The sequence below is a fragment of the Oncorhynchus clarkii genome, chromosome 5, assembly GCF_045791955.1.
Source record: "Oncorhynchus clarkii lewisi isolate Uvic-CL-2024 chromosome 5, UVic_Ocla_1.0, whole genome shotgun sequence".
Taxonomy (NCBI): Eukaryota; Metazoa; Chordata; class Actinopteri; order Salmoniformes; family Salmonidae; genus Oncorhynchus; species Oncorhynchus clarkii.
The window spans coordinates 88,753,682-88,768,845 of NC_092151.1; the positions used below are offsets into that span (position 1 = coordinate 88,753,682).

General features: G+C 49.1%; 1 protein-coding gene across 1 annotated transcript in view; it reads left to right on the top strand.

Annotated features, from left to right (window-relative positions):
- LOC139409532 (DENN domain-containing protein 1B-like) overlaps nucleotides 1-15,164 on the top strand; it is a 258,068-nt gene that overhangs the window by 90,826 nt on the left and 152,078 nt on the right. Inside the window, exon 10 of the mRNA XM_071154810.1 lies at nucleotides 805-915. Coding sequence (XP_071010911.1) covers nucleotides 805-915 — 111 coding nt within the window. The remainder of the gene's footprint in view (nucleotides 1-804; nucleotides 916-15,164) is intronic.

Consider the following 15,164-nt stretch of genomic DNA (forward strand, 5'->3'; position numbering starts at 1 on the left):
GTGTTTATATTTTTGTTCAGTGCAGTTGGAGAGTGCTGTGAAATACTGTAAACAAATGACCTACATTTGTGAAATGGAAAGAGAGAGATATACATCTCGAATGCTTTGAGATATACATCCCTAATGCTTTGAGATATACATCCCTAATGCTTTGAGATATACATCCCTAATGCTTTGAGATATACATCCCTATAATGCTTTGAGATATACATCCCTAATGCTTTGAGATATACATTCCTAATGCTTTGAGAAAAGCAAAAACTGTATTTGTTGTGAACAGAGATCAGCAATTGTTAAAGCAGGTGCAGTGAAATGCTTGTGTTTCTAGTTCCAGCAGTGCAGGGTAGAGTACCAGGCGATGGTCGGCTAGTGACAGTGTCTCAGGTGTAGGGTAGAGTACCAGGCGGTGGTCGGCTAGTGACAGTGTCTAAGGTGCAGGGTAGAATTGTAGTGGGTCTAGGGTGTCGGGTAAGGTGGTGGTTTACGGTCCTTAACTAGCCTCTCATAGCACTTCATGATGACAGTAGGGAGTGCTATGGGGTCATTTAGTTTGTCGGGAGCACACAGTCCTCGTGAGCGGCGGGGGCCCACGTCGGGAGGCTCTGTGTTTCTTGTCCTCGAAGTGTGGGAAGATGTTTTAGCTTGTCCGAGAGAGAGGGGTCTGTGTCCGCGACGTGGCTGGCTTCCACTTGTATCTGCGTTCGTCTGTAGTCCTTGTCAAATAAGTGTTGTGTCTGAGCCGTTGAGCAGTTATGAAGTCACTGACTGTCTTGTCTCTCTCCCCCCCCACCCCCTCCCTTCCAGAGGAACCTGACAGAGTATTTTGTGGCTGTGGACGTCAACAACATGCTACAGCTGTACGCCAGCATGCTGCACGAACGACGCATTATCATTACCTCAAGCAAGCTTAGCACTGTGAGTACCTCTTCCTTAACACTGTGAGTACCTCTTAACACTGTGAGTACCTCTTAACACTGTGAGTACCTCTTAACACTGTGAGTACCACTTCATTAACACTGTGAGTACCTCTTCATTAACACTGTGAGTACCTCTTAACACTGTGAGTACCTCTTAACACTGTGAGTACCTCTTAACACTGCGAGTACCTCTTAACACTGCGAGTACCTCTTAACACTGTGAGTACCTCTTCGTTAACACTGTGAGTACCTCTTCGTTAACACTGTGAGTACCTCTTCGTTAACACTGTGAGTACCTCTTCGTTAACACTGTGTACCTCTTCGTTAACACTGTGTACCTCTTCGTTAACACTGTGAGTACCCGTTAGCACTGTGAGTACCTCTTCGTAATCACTGTGAGTACCTCTTCGTTATCACTGTGAGTACCTCTTCGTTATCACTGTGAGTACCTCTTCGTTAGCACTGTGAGTACCTCTTCGTTATCACTGTGAGTACCTCTTCATTAACACTGTGAGTACCTCTTCAAATCAAAGTTTATTTGTCACGTGTGCCAAACAGGTGTAGACCTTACAGGTACTCACAGATTTAATGAAGAGGTACTCACAGGTACTTACTTACAGGCTTTAACCAATAGTGCAAAAAATGTATTAGGTGAAGAATAGGTAAGTAAAGAAATTAAACAACAGTAAAAAGACAGTGGAAAAACAGTAGCGAGGCTACATACAGTAGAGAGGTTATATACAGTAGAGAGGCTATATACAGTAGCGAGGCTATATACAGTAGAGAGGCTATATACAGTAGAGAGGCTATATACAGTAGAGAGGCTATATACAGTAGAGAGGCTATATACAGTAGAGAGGCTATATACAGTAGAGAGGCTATATACAGTAGCGAGGCCATATACAGTAGCGAGGCTACATACAGTAGCGAGGCTATATACAGTAGCGAGGCTATATACAGTAGCGAGGCTATATACAGTAGAGAGGCTATATACAGTAGAGAGGCTATATACAGTAGCGAGGCTATATACAGTAGCGAGGCTATATACAGTAGAGAGGCTACATACCGACACCGGTTAGTCAGGCTGATTGAGGTAGTATGTACATGTAGATATGGTTAAAGTGACTGTGCATATATGATGAACAGAGAGTAGCAGTTGCGTAAAGAGCGGGTGGTGGGTGGCGGGACACAATGCAGTTAGACCGGTTAGCCAATGTGGGGGAGCACTGGTTGGTCGGCCCGATTGAGGTAGTATGTACATGAATGTATAATTATAGTGACTATGCAAATATGATAAACAGAGATTAGCAGCAGCGTAAAAGAGGGGTTGGGGGACACACAATGCAAATAGTCCGGGTAGCCATTTGATTACCTGTTCAGGAGTTTTATGGCTTGGGGTTAAAAACTGTTGAGATCCTTTTTGTTCTAGACTTGGCACTCCATTACCGCTTGCCATTCGGTAGTAGAGAGAGCAGTCTATGACTGGGGTGTTTTAGGGCCTTCCTCTGGCACTCTTCATTAGCACTGTGAGTACCTCTTCATTATACACTCTACAGGATGGTACAGACCCCTGCTCTACACTACAGGATGGTACAGACCCCTGCTCTACACTACAGGATGGTATGGTCCCCTGCTCTAAACTACAGGATGGTACAGACCCCTGCTCTACACTACAGGATGGTACAGACCCCTACTCTACACTACAGGATGGTACAGACCCCTGGTCTAAACTACAGGATGGTACAGACCCCTACTCTACACTACAGGATGGTACAGACCCCTGCTCTACACTACAGGATGGTACAGACCCCTGCTCTACACTACAGGATGGTACAGACCCCTGCTCTACACTACAGGATGGTACAGACCCCTGGTCTAAACTACAGGATGGTACAGACCCCTACTCTACACTACAGGATGGGATGGTACAGACCCCTGCTCTACACTACAGGATGGTACAGACCCCTGCTCTACACTACAGGATGGTATGGTACAGACCCCTGCTCTACACTACAGGATGGTACGGTCCCCTGCTCTACACTACAGGATGGGATGGTACAGACCCCTGCTCTACACTACAGGATGGTACAGACCCCTACTCTACACTACAGGATGGTATGGACCCCTGCTCTACACTACAGGATGGGATGGTACAGACCCCTGGTCTACACTACAGGATGGTACAGACCCCTGCTCTACACTACAGGATGGTACGGTCCCCTGCTCTACACTACAGGATGGTACAGACCCCTGCTCTACACTACAGGATGGTACAGACCCCTACTCTTCACTAAATAATGGGATGGTACAGACCCCTACTCTACACTACAGGATGGTACGGTCCCCTGCTCTACACTACAGGATGGTACGGTCCCCTGCTCTACACTACAGGATGGTACAGACCCCTGCTCTACACTACAGGATGGTACAGACCCCTACTCTACACTACAGGATGGTACAGACCCCTACTCTACACTACAGGATGGTACAGACCCCTACTCTACACTACAGGATGGTACAGACCCCTACTCTACACTACAGGATGGTACAGACCCCTACTCTACACTACAGGATGGTACAGACCCCTGCTCTACACTACAGGATGGTACAGACCCCTGCTCTAAACTACAGGATGGTACAGACCCCTACTCTACACTACAGGATGGTACAGACCCCTACTCTACACTACAGGATGGTACAGACCCCTGCTCTACACTACAGGATGGTACGGTCCCCTGCTCTACACTACAGGATGGTACGGACCCCTGCTCTACACTACAGGATGGTACAGACCCCTACTCTACACTACAGGATGGTACGGACCCCTGCTCTACACTACAGGATGGTACGGACCCCTGCTCTACACTACAGGATGGTACAGACCCTTGCTCTACACTACAGGATGGTACAGACCCCTGCTCTACACTACAGGATGGTACAGACCCCTACTCTACACTACAGGATGGTACAGACCCCTACTCTACACTACAGGATGATACAGACCCCTGCTCTACACTACAGGATGGGATGGTACAGACCCCTGCTCTACACTACAGGATGGGATGGTACAGACCCCTGCTCTAAACTACAGGATGGTACAGACCCCTACTCTACACTACAGGATGGTACAGACCCCTACTCTACACTACAGGATGGTACAGACCCCTACTCTACACTACAGGATGATACAGACCCCTGCTCTACACTACAGGATGGTACGGTCCCCTGCTCTACACTGCAGGATGGTACGGACCCCTGCTCTACACTACAGGATGGTACAGACCCCTACTCTACACTACAGGATGGTACGGACCCCTGCTCTACACTACAGGATGGTGCGGACCCCTGCTCTACACTACAGGATGGTACAGACCCCTGCTCTACACTACAGGATGGTACAGACCCCTGCTCTACACTACAGGATGGTACAGACCCCTACTCTACACTACAGGATGGTACAGACCCCTGCTCTACACTACAGGATGGGATGGTACAGACCCCTGCTCTACACTACAGGATGGGATGGTACAGGCCCCTGCTCTACACTACAGGATGGTACAGACCCCTGCTCTACACTACAGGATGGTACAGTCCCCTGCTCTACACTACAGGATGGTACAGACCCCTGCTGTAAACTACAGGATGGTACAGACCCCTGCTCTACACTACAGGATGGTACAGTCCCCTGCTCTACACTACAGGATGGTACAGACCCCTGCTGTAAACTACAGGATGGTACAGACCCCTGCTCTACACTACAGGATGGTACAGACCCCTGCTCTACACTACAGGATGGTACAGACCCCTACTCTACACTACAGGATGGTACAGACCCCTGCTCTACACTACAGGATGGTACAGACCCCTACTCTACACTACAGGATGATACAGACCCCTGCTCTAAACTACAGGATGGTACAGACCCCTACTCTACACTACAGGATGTTACAGACCCCTGCTCTACACTACAGGATGGTACAGACCCCTGCTCTACACTACAGGATGGTACAGACCCCTACTCTACACTACAGGATGGGATGGTACAGACCCCTGCTCTACACTACAGGATGGGATGGTACAGACCCCTGCTCTAAACTACAGGATGGTACAGACCCCTACTCTACACTACAGGATGGTACAGACCCCTACTCTACACTACAGGATGGTACAGACCCCTACTCTACACTACAGGATGATACAGACCCCTGCTCTACACTACAGGATGGTACGGTCCCCTGCTCTACACTGCAGGATGGTACGGACCCCTGCTCTACACTACAGGATGGTACAGACCCCTACTCTACACTACAGGATGGTACGGACCCCTGCTCTACACTACAGGATGGTGCGGACCCCTGCTCTACACTACAGGATGGTACAGACCCCTGCTCTACACTACAGGATGGTACAGACCCCTGCTCTACACTACAGGATGGTACAGACCCCTACTCTACACTACAGGATGGTACAGACCCCTGCTCTACACTACAGGATGGGATGGTACAGACCCCTGCTCTACACTACAGGATGGGATGGTACAGGCCCCTGCTCTACACTACAGGATGGTACAGACCCCTGCTCTACACTACAGGATGGTACAGTCCCCTGCTCTACACTACAGGATGGTACAGACCCCTGCTGTAAACTACAGGATGGTACAGACCCCTGCTCTACACTACAGGATGGTACAGTCCCCTGCTCTACACTACAGGATGGTACAGACCCCTGCTGTAAACTACAGGATGGTACAGACCCCTACTCTACACTACAGGATGTTACAGACCCCTGCTCTACACTACAGGATGGTACAGACCCCTGCTCTACACTACAGGATGGTACAGACCCCTACTCTACACTACAGGATGGTACAGACCCCTGCTCTACACTACAGGATGGTACAGACCCCTACTCTACACTACAGGATGATACAGACCCCTGCTCTAAACTACAGGATGGTACAGACCCCTACTCTACACTACAGGATGTTACAGACCCCTGCTCTACACTACAGGATGGTACAGACCCCTGCTCTACACTACAGGATGGTACAGACCCCTACTCTACACTACAGGATGGTACAGACCCCTGCTCTACACTACAGGATGGTACAGACCCCTACTCTACACTACAGGATGTTACAGACCCCTGCTCTACACTACAGGATGGTACAGACCCCTGCTCTACACTACAGGATGGTACAGACCCCTGCTGTAAACTACAGGATGGTACAGACCCCTGCTCTACACTACAGGATGGTACAGTCCCCTGCTCTACACTACAGGATGGTACAGACCCCTGCTGTAAACTACAGGATGGTACAGACCCCTGCTCTACACTACAGGATGGTACAGACCCCTGCTCTACACTACAGGATGGTACAGACCCCTACTCTACACTACAGGATGGTACAGACCCCTGCTCTACACTACAGGATGGTACAGACCCCTACTCTACACTACAGGATGATACAGACCCCTGCTCTAAACTACAGGATGGTACAGACCCCTACTCTACACTACAGGATGTTACAGACCCCTGCTCTACACTACAGGATGGTACAGACCCCTGCTCTACACTACAGGATGGTACAGACCCCTACTCTACACTACAGGATGGTACAGACCCCTGCTCTACACTACAGGATGGTACAGACCCCTACTCTACACTACAGGATGTTACAGACCCCTGCTCTACACTACAGGATGGTACAGACCCCTGCTCTACACTACAGGATGGTACAGACCCCTGCTCTACACTACAGGATGGTACAGACCCCTACTCTACACTACAGGATGGTACAGACCCCTACTCTACACTACAGGATGGTACAGACCCCTGCTCTACACTACAGGATGATACAGACCCCTACTCTACACTACAGGATGGTACAGACCCCTACTCTACACTACAGGATGGTACAGACCCCTACTCTACACTACAGGATGGTACAGACCCCTACTCTACACTACAGGATGTTACAGACCCCTGCTCTACACTACAGGATGGTACAGACCCCTGCTCTAAACTACAGGATGGTACAGACCCCTGCTCTACACTACAGGATTGTACAGACCCCTGCTCTACACTACAGGATGGTACAGACCCCTGCTCTACACTACAGGATGGTACAGACCCCTACTCTACACTACAGGATGGTACAGACCCCTACTCTACACTACAGGATGGTACAGACCCCTGCTCTACACTACAGGATGGTACAGACCCCTGCTCTACACTACAGGATGGTACAGACCCCTGCTCTACACTACAGTGATGGAAAAAGTACCCAGTTGTGATTCTTGAGTAAAAGTTAAATTCACCCAGTTAAATACTACTTGAGTAAAAGTCTAAAAGTATTGGGATTTAAATATACTTAAGTATTAAAAGTATAAATCTCTTCAAATTCCTTCTATTAAGCAACTTAGACGGCACCAGTCCACCAGATCAGAGGCAGTAGGGATTACCAGGGATGTTCTCTGTTTAGTCAGTCCACCAGATCAGAGACAGTAGGGATGACCAGGGATGTTCTCTGTTTAGTCCAGATCAGTTGCAGTAGGGATGGCCAGGGATGTTCTCTGTTTAGTCCAGATCAGTTGCAGTAGGGATGGCCAGGGATGTTCTCTGTTTAGTCAGTCCACCAGATCAGAGACAGTAGGGATGACCAGGGATGTTCTCTGTTTAGTGAGTCCACCAGATCAGAGGCAGTAGGGATTACCAGGGATGTTCTCTGTTTAGTGAGTCCACCAGATCAGAGACAGTAGGGATGACCAGGGATGTTCTCTGTTTAGTCCAGATCAGAGGCAGTAGGGATTACCAGGGATGTTCTCTGTTTAGTGAGTCCACCAGATCAGAGACAGTAGGGATGACCAGGGATGTTCTCTGTTTAGTCCAGATCAGAAGCAGTAGGGTTGACCAGGGATGTTCTCTGTTTAGTCCAGATCAGAGGCAGTAGGGTTGACCAGGGATGTTCTCTGTTTAGTCAGTTCACCAGATCAGAGGCAGTAGGGATTACCAGGGATGTTCTCTGTTTAGTCAGTTCACCAGATCAGAGGCAGTAGGGATGACCAGGGATGTTCTCTGTTTAGTCCAGATCAGAGGCAGTAGGGTTGACCAGGGATGTTCTCTGTTTAGTCCAGATCAGAGGCAGTAGGGTTGACCAGGGATGTTCTCTGTTTAGTGAGTCCACCAGATCAGAGACAGTAGGGATGACCAGGGATGTTCTCTGTTTAGTGAGTCCACCAGATCAGAGGCAGTAGGCTTGACCAGGGATGTTCTCTGTTTAGTGAGTCCACCAGATCAGAGACAGTAGGGATGACCAGGGATGTTCTCTGTTTAGTCCAGATCAGAAGCAGTAGGGTTGACCAGGGATGTTCTCTGTTTAGTGTGTCCACCAGATCAGAGGCAGTAGGGATGACCAGGGATGTTCTCTGTTTAGTGAGTCCTCCAGATCAGAGGCAGTAGGGATGACCAGGGATGTTCTCTGTTTAGTCCAGATCAGAGGCAGTAGGGTTGACCAGGGATGTTCTCTGTTTAGTGAGTCCACCAGATCAGAGTCAGTAGGGATTACCAGGGATGTTCTCTGTTTAGTGAGTCCACCAGATCAGAGACAGTAGGGATGACCAGGGATGTTCTCTGTTTAGTCCAGATCAGAGGCAGTAGGGATTACCAGGGATGTTCTCTGTTTAGTGAGTCCACCAGATCAGAGACAGTAGGGATGACCAGGGATGTTCTCTGTTTAGTCCAGATCAGAAGCAGTAGGGTTGACCAGGGATGTTCTCTGTTTAGTGAGTCCACCAGATCAGAGACAGTAGGGATGACCAGGGATGTTCTCTGTTTAGTCCAGATCAGAGGCAGTAGGGTTGACCAGGGATGTTCTCTGTTTAGTCAGTTCACCAGATCAGAGGCAGTAGGGATGACCAGGGATGTTCTCTGTTTAGTCCAGATCAGAGGCAGTAGGGATTACCAGGGATGTTCTCTGTTTAGTGAGTCCACCAGATCAGAGGCAGTAGGGATGACCAGGGATGTTCTCTGTTTAGTGAGTCCACCAGATCAGAGACAGTAGGGATGACCAGGGATGTTCTCTGTTTAGTGAGTCCACCAGATCAGAGGCAGTAGGGATGACCAGGGATGTTCTCTGTTTAGTGAGTCCACCAGATCAGAGGCAGTAGGGATGACCAGGTATGTTCTCTGTTTAGTGAGTCCACCAGATCAGAGGCAGTAGGGATGACCAGGGATGTTCTCTGTTTAGTGAGTCCACCAGATCAGAGACAGTAGGGATGACCAGGGATGTTCTCTGTTTAGTCCAGATCAGAAGCAGTAGGGTTGACCAGGGATGTTCTCTGTTTAGTGAGTCCACCAGATCAGAGACAGTAGGGATGACCAGGGATGTTCTCTGTTTAGTCCAGATCAGAAGCAGTAGGGTTGACCAGGGATGTTCTCTGTTTAGTCCAGATCAGAAGCAGTAGGGTTGACCAGGGATGTTCTCTGTTTAGTGAGTCCACCAGATCAGAGGCAGTAGGGATGACCAGGGATGTTCTCTGTTTAGTGAGTCCACCAGATCAGAGACAGTAGGGATGACCAGGGATGTTCTCTGTTTAGTCCAGATCAGAAGCAGTAGGGTTGACCAGGGATGTTCTCTGTTTAGTGAGTCCACCAGATCAGAGACAGTAGGGATGACCAGGGATGTTCTCTGTTTAGTCCAGATCAGAAGCAGTAGGGTTGACCAGGGATGTTCTCTGTTTAGTGAGTCCACCAGATCAGAGGCAGTAGGGATGACCAGGGATGTTCTCTGTTTAGTGAGTCCACCAGATCAGAGACAGTAGGGATGACCAGGGATGTTCTCTGTTTAGTCCAGATCAGAAGCAGTAGGGTTGACCAGGGATGTTCTCTGTTTAGTGAGTCCACCAGATCAGAGACAGTAGGGATGACCAGGGATGTTCTCTGTTTAGTCCAGATCAGAAGCAGTAGGGTTGACCAGGGATGTTCTCTGTTTAGTCCAGATCAGAGGCAGTAGGGTTGACCAGGGATGTTCTCTGTTTAGTGAGTCCACCAGATCAGAGGCAGTAGGGATGACCAGGGATGTTCTCTGTTTAGTGAGTCCACCAGATCAGAGGCAGTAGGGATGACCAGGGATGTTCTCTGTTTAGTCAGTCCACCAGATCAGAGACAGTAGGGATTACCAGGGATGTTCTCTGTTTAGTCAGTCCACCAGATCAGAGGCAGTAGGGATGACCAGGGATGTTCTCTGTTTAGTCAGTCCACCAGATCAGTGGCAGTAGGGTTGACCAGGGATGTTCTCTTGATAAGTGTGTGAATTAGACCATTTTCCTGTCCTGCTAAGCATTCAAAATGTAACGAGTACATCATTTTCTTTAGGAATCTAGTGAAGTAAAAGTAGAAAGTTGTCAAAAAAATAAAAAGTAAAGTACAGATACCCCCCCAAAAATAACTCCGTAGTAATTTAATGCATTTTTTACTTAAGTACCTTACATCACTGCTAAACTACAGGAACATCATAGGAGTAGTAAAGTAGGTTTATGTGTCTGATTAAACATGGCATTCCTCATCGATATTACAACACTACATCAAACTTAATATCTAAAGTTTTTTTTTTTTTTTAACAGTTTGCAGACACGTGCGCACGTAGACAGAGTTCAGTGGTCCATCTGCAGTCAACCGCCTCTATCTCCAGTCCCTGACAAGCTGTAAAGCCAGCACTAAACCAGGATTATATTTGACTGTTTCTCTTAAAGCTGCTACGTTTTAATGGCCGACATGCCCTAAATTATCTCTTATTAGACGCTCTAACTCTCTCACATAGTTTATTATCTGTTATTAGACTTTTACTCTCTGCCGTAGTTGGAGTAGAGCTGCTGGGTCTGAGGGAGTGGATCTCTCTGTGCTTCTTATCTTCGTGGCTGGCAGCAGAACCAAATGTTTATGACAGGGAGAGGGAGAGCAGGAGTGATGTCATCCACAATCCTATCTCTACCGTTCTGCTCCGGTATCTGACTGCAGCCCGGGAACGCGGAACCGCCAGGAGGGGGGGGGGGGGGGGGGGGGGGGCTGGGACGGTGCGTCGGAACCCAATGTCTCCCTGAGGATGGAGTGGAGAGATCCGGGGGAGGTGTAGAGATATACCCAGCCCTTGGAGAATTTCACCTCTCTTCCCCTTTCTCCTCCTTTCTGCCTCTCCTCTCACCCATTCTCTCCCCCCCTCAGCATGTCAGCCGCTCAGAGCCCCAGAGCCCCAGCCGCTCTCCCTCTGGCTCCAGGGGTCACAGGGTGTAAATTATCAGAGCCGCGGGTGACGGCTGTTTTCTTAGCAGACGGATGGAAGTGATATTCTGTGTGATTTAGAGTTTTGTGACAAGACAAACTGTCTGAGGTTTATTTAACTGATATGTGGACAGGATATGTAAGACGCCCATCTCTAGACCTCCACCTTTCTATAAGCCTTTTATCCTTTAAAGTCCGTCCGTCTGTCCCTCCCTCCCTCCCTCCCTCCCTCCCTCCCTCCCTCCCTCCCTCCCTCCCTCCCTCCATTCAGCCAGCCAGCCATCCAATTATTATTAGTGTGTGTGTCTCTTAGTCCGTCCCTGGCATGACTTTTAAAGAAGAGAGCGAGGAGGCATCCAGCTGGCCCCTACTACCACTCTCTCCTCGAAGAGACGGAGAGACAGAGAGACAGCATACATTATCTGGGCTCCAGGCATAGCAGAGATCCTTCTTGTGTGTCAGGGCCTTTAGTGATTCCGCTGTGTCAGTCTAGCAGAACATGGCGGCTTTCCTGCCAGCGCCCAACAGCAAAGGAATAAATCATGATGGTGCATCAGTTGACTTATTGCTGTTTTGTGACCGGAGGTGAGTGGTACCACTGTTTTAAAGGCGTGGTGCGGTGCGATGGCCGAGGAAGCCAATCGAGCGTGCAGGCTTGTCATGCCGCCGTATACAGTAATTGTGCTGCATCAGGCCCCCTCTAACTAGTCAGCTGGGAAGGCTCTGTGTCTTTCATCTCCCCTGTTCTCCCTGGGCCCCTCAGTGGGTGTGTCGGCAGGCCCCAGCCCTGACAGTAGCCTTCTTAACATGCTGTCAGTACTATGATAACTAGGACTATCCATCCACCACGGCCCTGAGTGACTGACTGCACCACAGCCCTGAGTGACTGACTGACTGACTGCACCACGGTCCTGAGTGACTGACTGACTGACTGCACCACGGCCCTGAGTGACTGACTGACTGACTGCACCACGGCCCTGAGTGACTGACTGAGTGCCTGCACCACAGCCCTGAGTGACTGACTGACTGCACCACAGCCCTGAGTGACTGACTGACTGCACTACGGTCCTGAGTGACTGACTGCACCACGGTCCTGAATGACTGACTGCACCACAGCCCTGAGTGACTGACTGCCTGACTGCACCACGGCCCTGAGTGACTGACTGCCTGACTGCACCACGGCCCTGAGTGACTGACTGACTGCACCACGGCCCTGCGTGACTGACTGACTGACTGCACCACGGCCCTGAGTGACTGACTGACTGCCTCACCACCTCAGGCAGTCAGTCACTGACTTCTCACTTCTTACTATCCGCTTCTCTCTAGTCCAGGGTTATTCAACTCTGACCCTACAAGGTCCGGAGCCTGCTGGTTTTCTGTTCTACCTGATAATTAATTACACCCACCAGGTATCCCAGGTCTAAATCAGTCCCTGATTAGAGGGGAACAATTAAAAAACGCAGTGGAACTGGCTTCGAGGTCCAGAGTTGTTTGCTCTCTCTCTCTCTCTCTCTCTCTCTCTCTCTCTCTCTCTCTCTCTCTCTCTCTCTCTCTCTCACTTTCTGTCTCTCGCTTCTCTCACTTTCTGTCTCTCGCTTCTCTCACTTTCTGTCTCTCGCTGCTCTCTCTTTCTCTCTCTCGCTGCTCGCTTTCTCTCTCGCTGCTCTCTCTTTCTGTCTCTCGCTGCTCTCTCTTTCTGTCTTTTGCTGCTCTCTCTTTGTCTCTCGCTGCTCTCTCTCTTTCTGTCTGTCGCTGCTCTCTTTCTGTCTCTTGCTGCTCTCTCTTTCTGTCTCTCCCTGCTCTTTCTTTCTGTCTGTTGCTGCTCTCTTTCTGTCTCTCGCTGCTGTCTCTCCATGCTCTTTCTTTCTGTCTGTCGCTGCTCTCTTTCTCTCTTGCTCCTAGTTGCTTTCTTTATGTCTCTTGTTCTCTCTGTCTGCTTTCTTTCTCTCTCTTTTCTTTCTCGTCCCTATAGCTTCTTTTCTGGTGGCTGGTTGTTAAAGCGTCATGTAGTCTGGGTTTTTGTTCCCCAGATTTTGTGTGTGTGTGTGTGTGTGTGTGTGTGTGTGTGGGAGTCCTGGTGTTACTGCCATGTGTCCTCTTTCTCTGTGTCTGAGTGTCACCTACTTGTTAGTGGCACACCTGTGTGGCTCTGCTCTGACACAAGGCGTTTGTCGGCACAGACACACAGAGAGTGCAGAACAGAGATAATTGGGTGTCTAGCTCTGGATGGGGGAGTAGAGGAGGAGAGAAATACGGGGAGGAGAGATAGCAGAGAGAAGGTAGAGGAGGAGAGGACAGGGAAGGATAGGAGAGAGCAGAAGGTAGAGGAGGAGAGGGAAGGATATGAGAGAGCAGAAGGTAAAGGAGGAGAGGGAAGGATAGGAGAGAGCAGAAGGTAGAGGAGGAGAGGAGAGGGAGGGATAGGAGAGAGCAGAAGGTAGAGGATGAGAGGAGAGGGAAGGATAGGAGAGAGCAGAAGGTAGAGGAGGAGAGGAGAGGGAGGGATAGGAGAGAGCAGAAGGTAGAGGAGGAGAGGAGAGGGAAGGATAGGAGAGAGCAGAAGGTGGAGAGGAGAGGGAAGGATAGGAGAGAGCAGAAGGTAGAGGAGGAGAGAGCAGGAGGTAGAGGAGAGAGCAGAAGGTAGAGGAGGAGAGAGCAGAAGGTAGAGGAGGAGAGAGCAGGAGGTAGAGGAGGAGAGGAGAGGGAGGGATAGGAGAGAGCAGAAGGTAGAGGAGGAGAGGAGAGAGAAGGATAGGAGAGAGCAGAAGGTAGAGGAGGAGAGGGAGGGATAGGAGAGAGCAGAAGGTAGAGGAGGAGAGAGCAGAAGGTAGAGGAGGAGAGGAGAGGGAGGGATAGGAGAGAGCAGAAGGTAGAGAAGGAGAGGAGATGCATGGGGTTGGAGGGAGGGAAGAAGAGGAGTGGAGAACAGGCAGAGCAGGAGAGTTGAGAATTGAGGTCAGCAGGTGTTGTTGATGTTGCCTATTCCTCCCCCAGACCAGTTCAAACCAGTTAAATAATGGTGTGGATATAGTAGATTCTATAGTGGAGTTTGAACAGGACAGGAAAAATACAGTGTTTAGTTTGTAAAGGATAGTGGGTTCGATTCCCGGGACCACCCATACGTAAACATTTTTAGGCATGCATGATAAAAGCATCTGCTTAATGCATATATTTTAATGCATATATTTAAGCAATAAGGCCAGAGGGGGTGTGGTATATGGCCAATATACCACGGCGAAGGGCTGTTCTTAGTCACGACACAACGTGGAGTGCCTGGATACAGCCCTTTGCCGTGGTATATTGGCCATATACCACAAACCCCCAAGGTGCCTTACTGCTATTATAAACTGGTTACCAACATAATTAGAGCAGTAAAAATACATGTTTTGTCATACCCGTAGTATACGGTCTGATATACCACGGCTGTCAGCCTATCAGCATTCAGGGTTCGAACCACCCAGTTTGTAATATAATATGTTGCAGGGTCTCCTGTTGGGGAGCATAACTCTGAGAGCGTGGGCCTGGTCTGCTTGTTCAGGCAGATGTTCAGCAGGCAGAGTAACAAAGCTCATCAGAATAAGACAACAGACCCCTGTGAAAGTGATGTGACATGCTCTTTGATGGTTAACAACGGTGTGTTTGATAATTAGCTGTCTGCTGTCACCCACATTCCCCAAAGATCACTGATTTAACCGCATTCATCTGAGCTGCTTGTTCTCACACGTCGGTTGTGTATGTTTTTAGTTACCTATACAACCATAACTGTCTTGAGGCAGGTCAGGCAAGCATTTATTTAACATTTTTTTATTAAACTGAATTAACAGTGGGTATTTATTGGGCCAAAAGTATTGTTGAATTACTAACAGTTATGTAGGATTAAAATACTAGTTGGTACACAGGGTCCACAGCTTGCTGTTTCCTGTTAAGGGGAGAGGCAGCGTTAATTTGTCCAGTTTCTAGTGTTCTGTC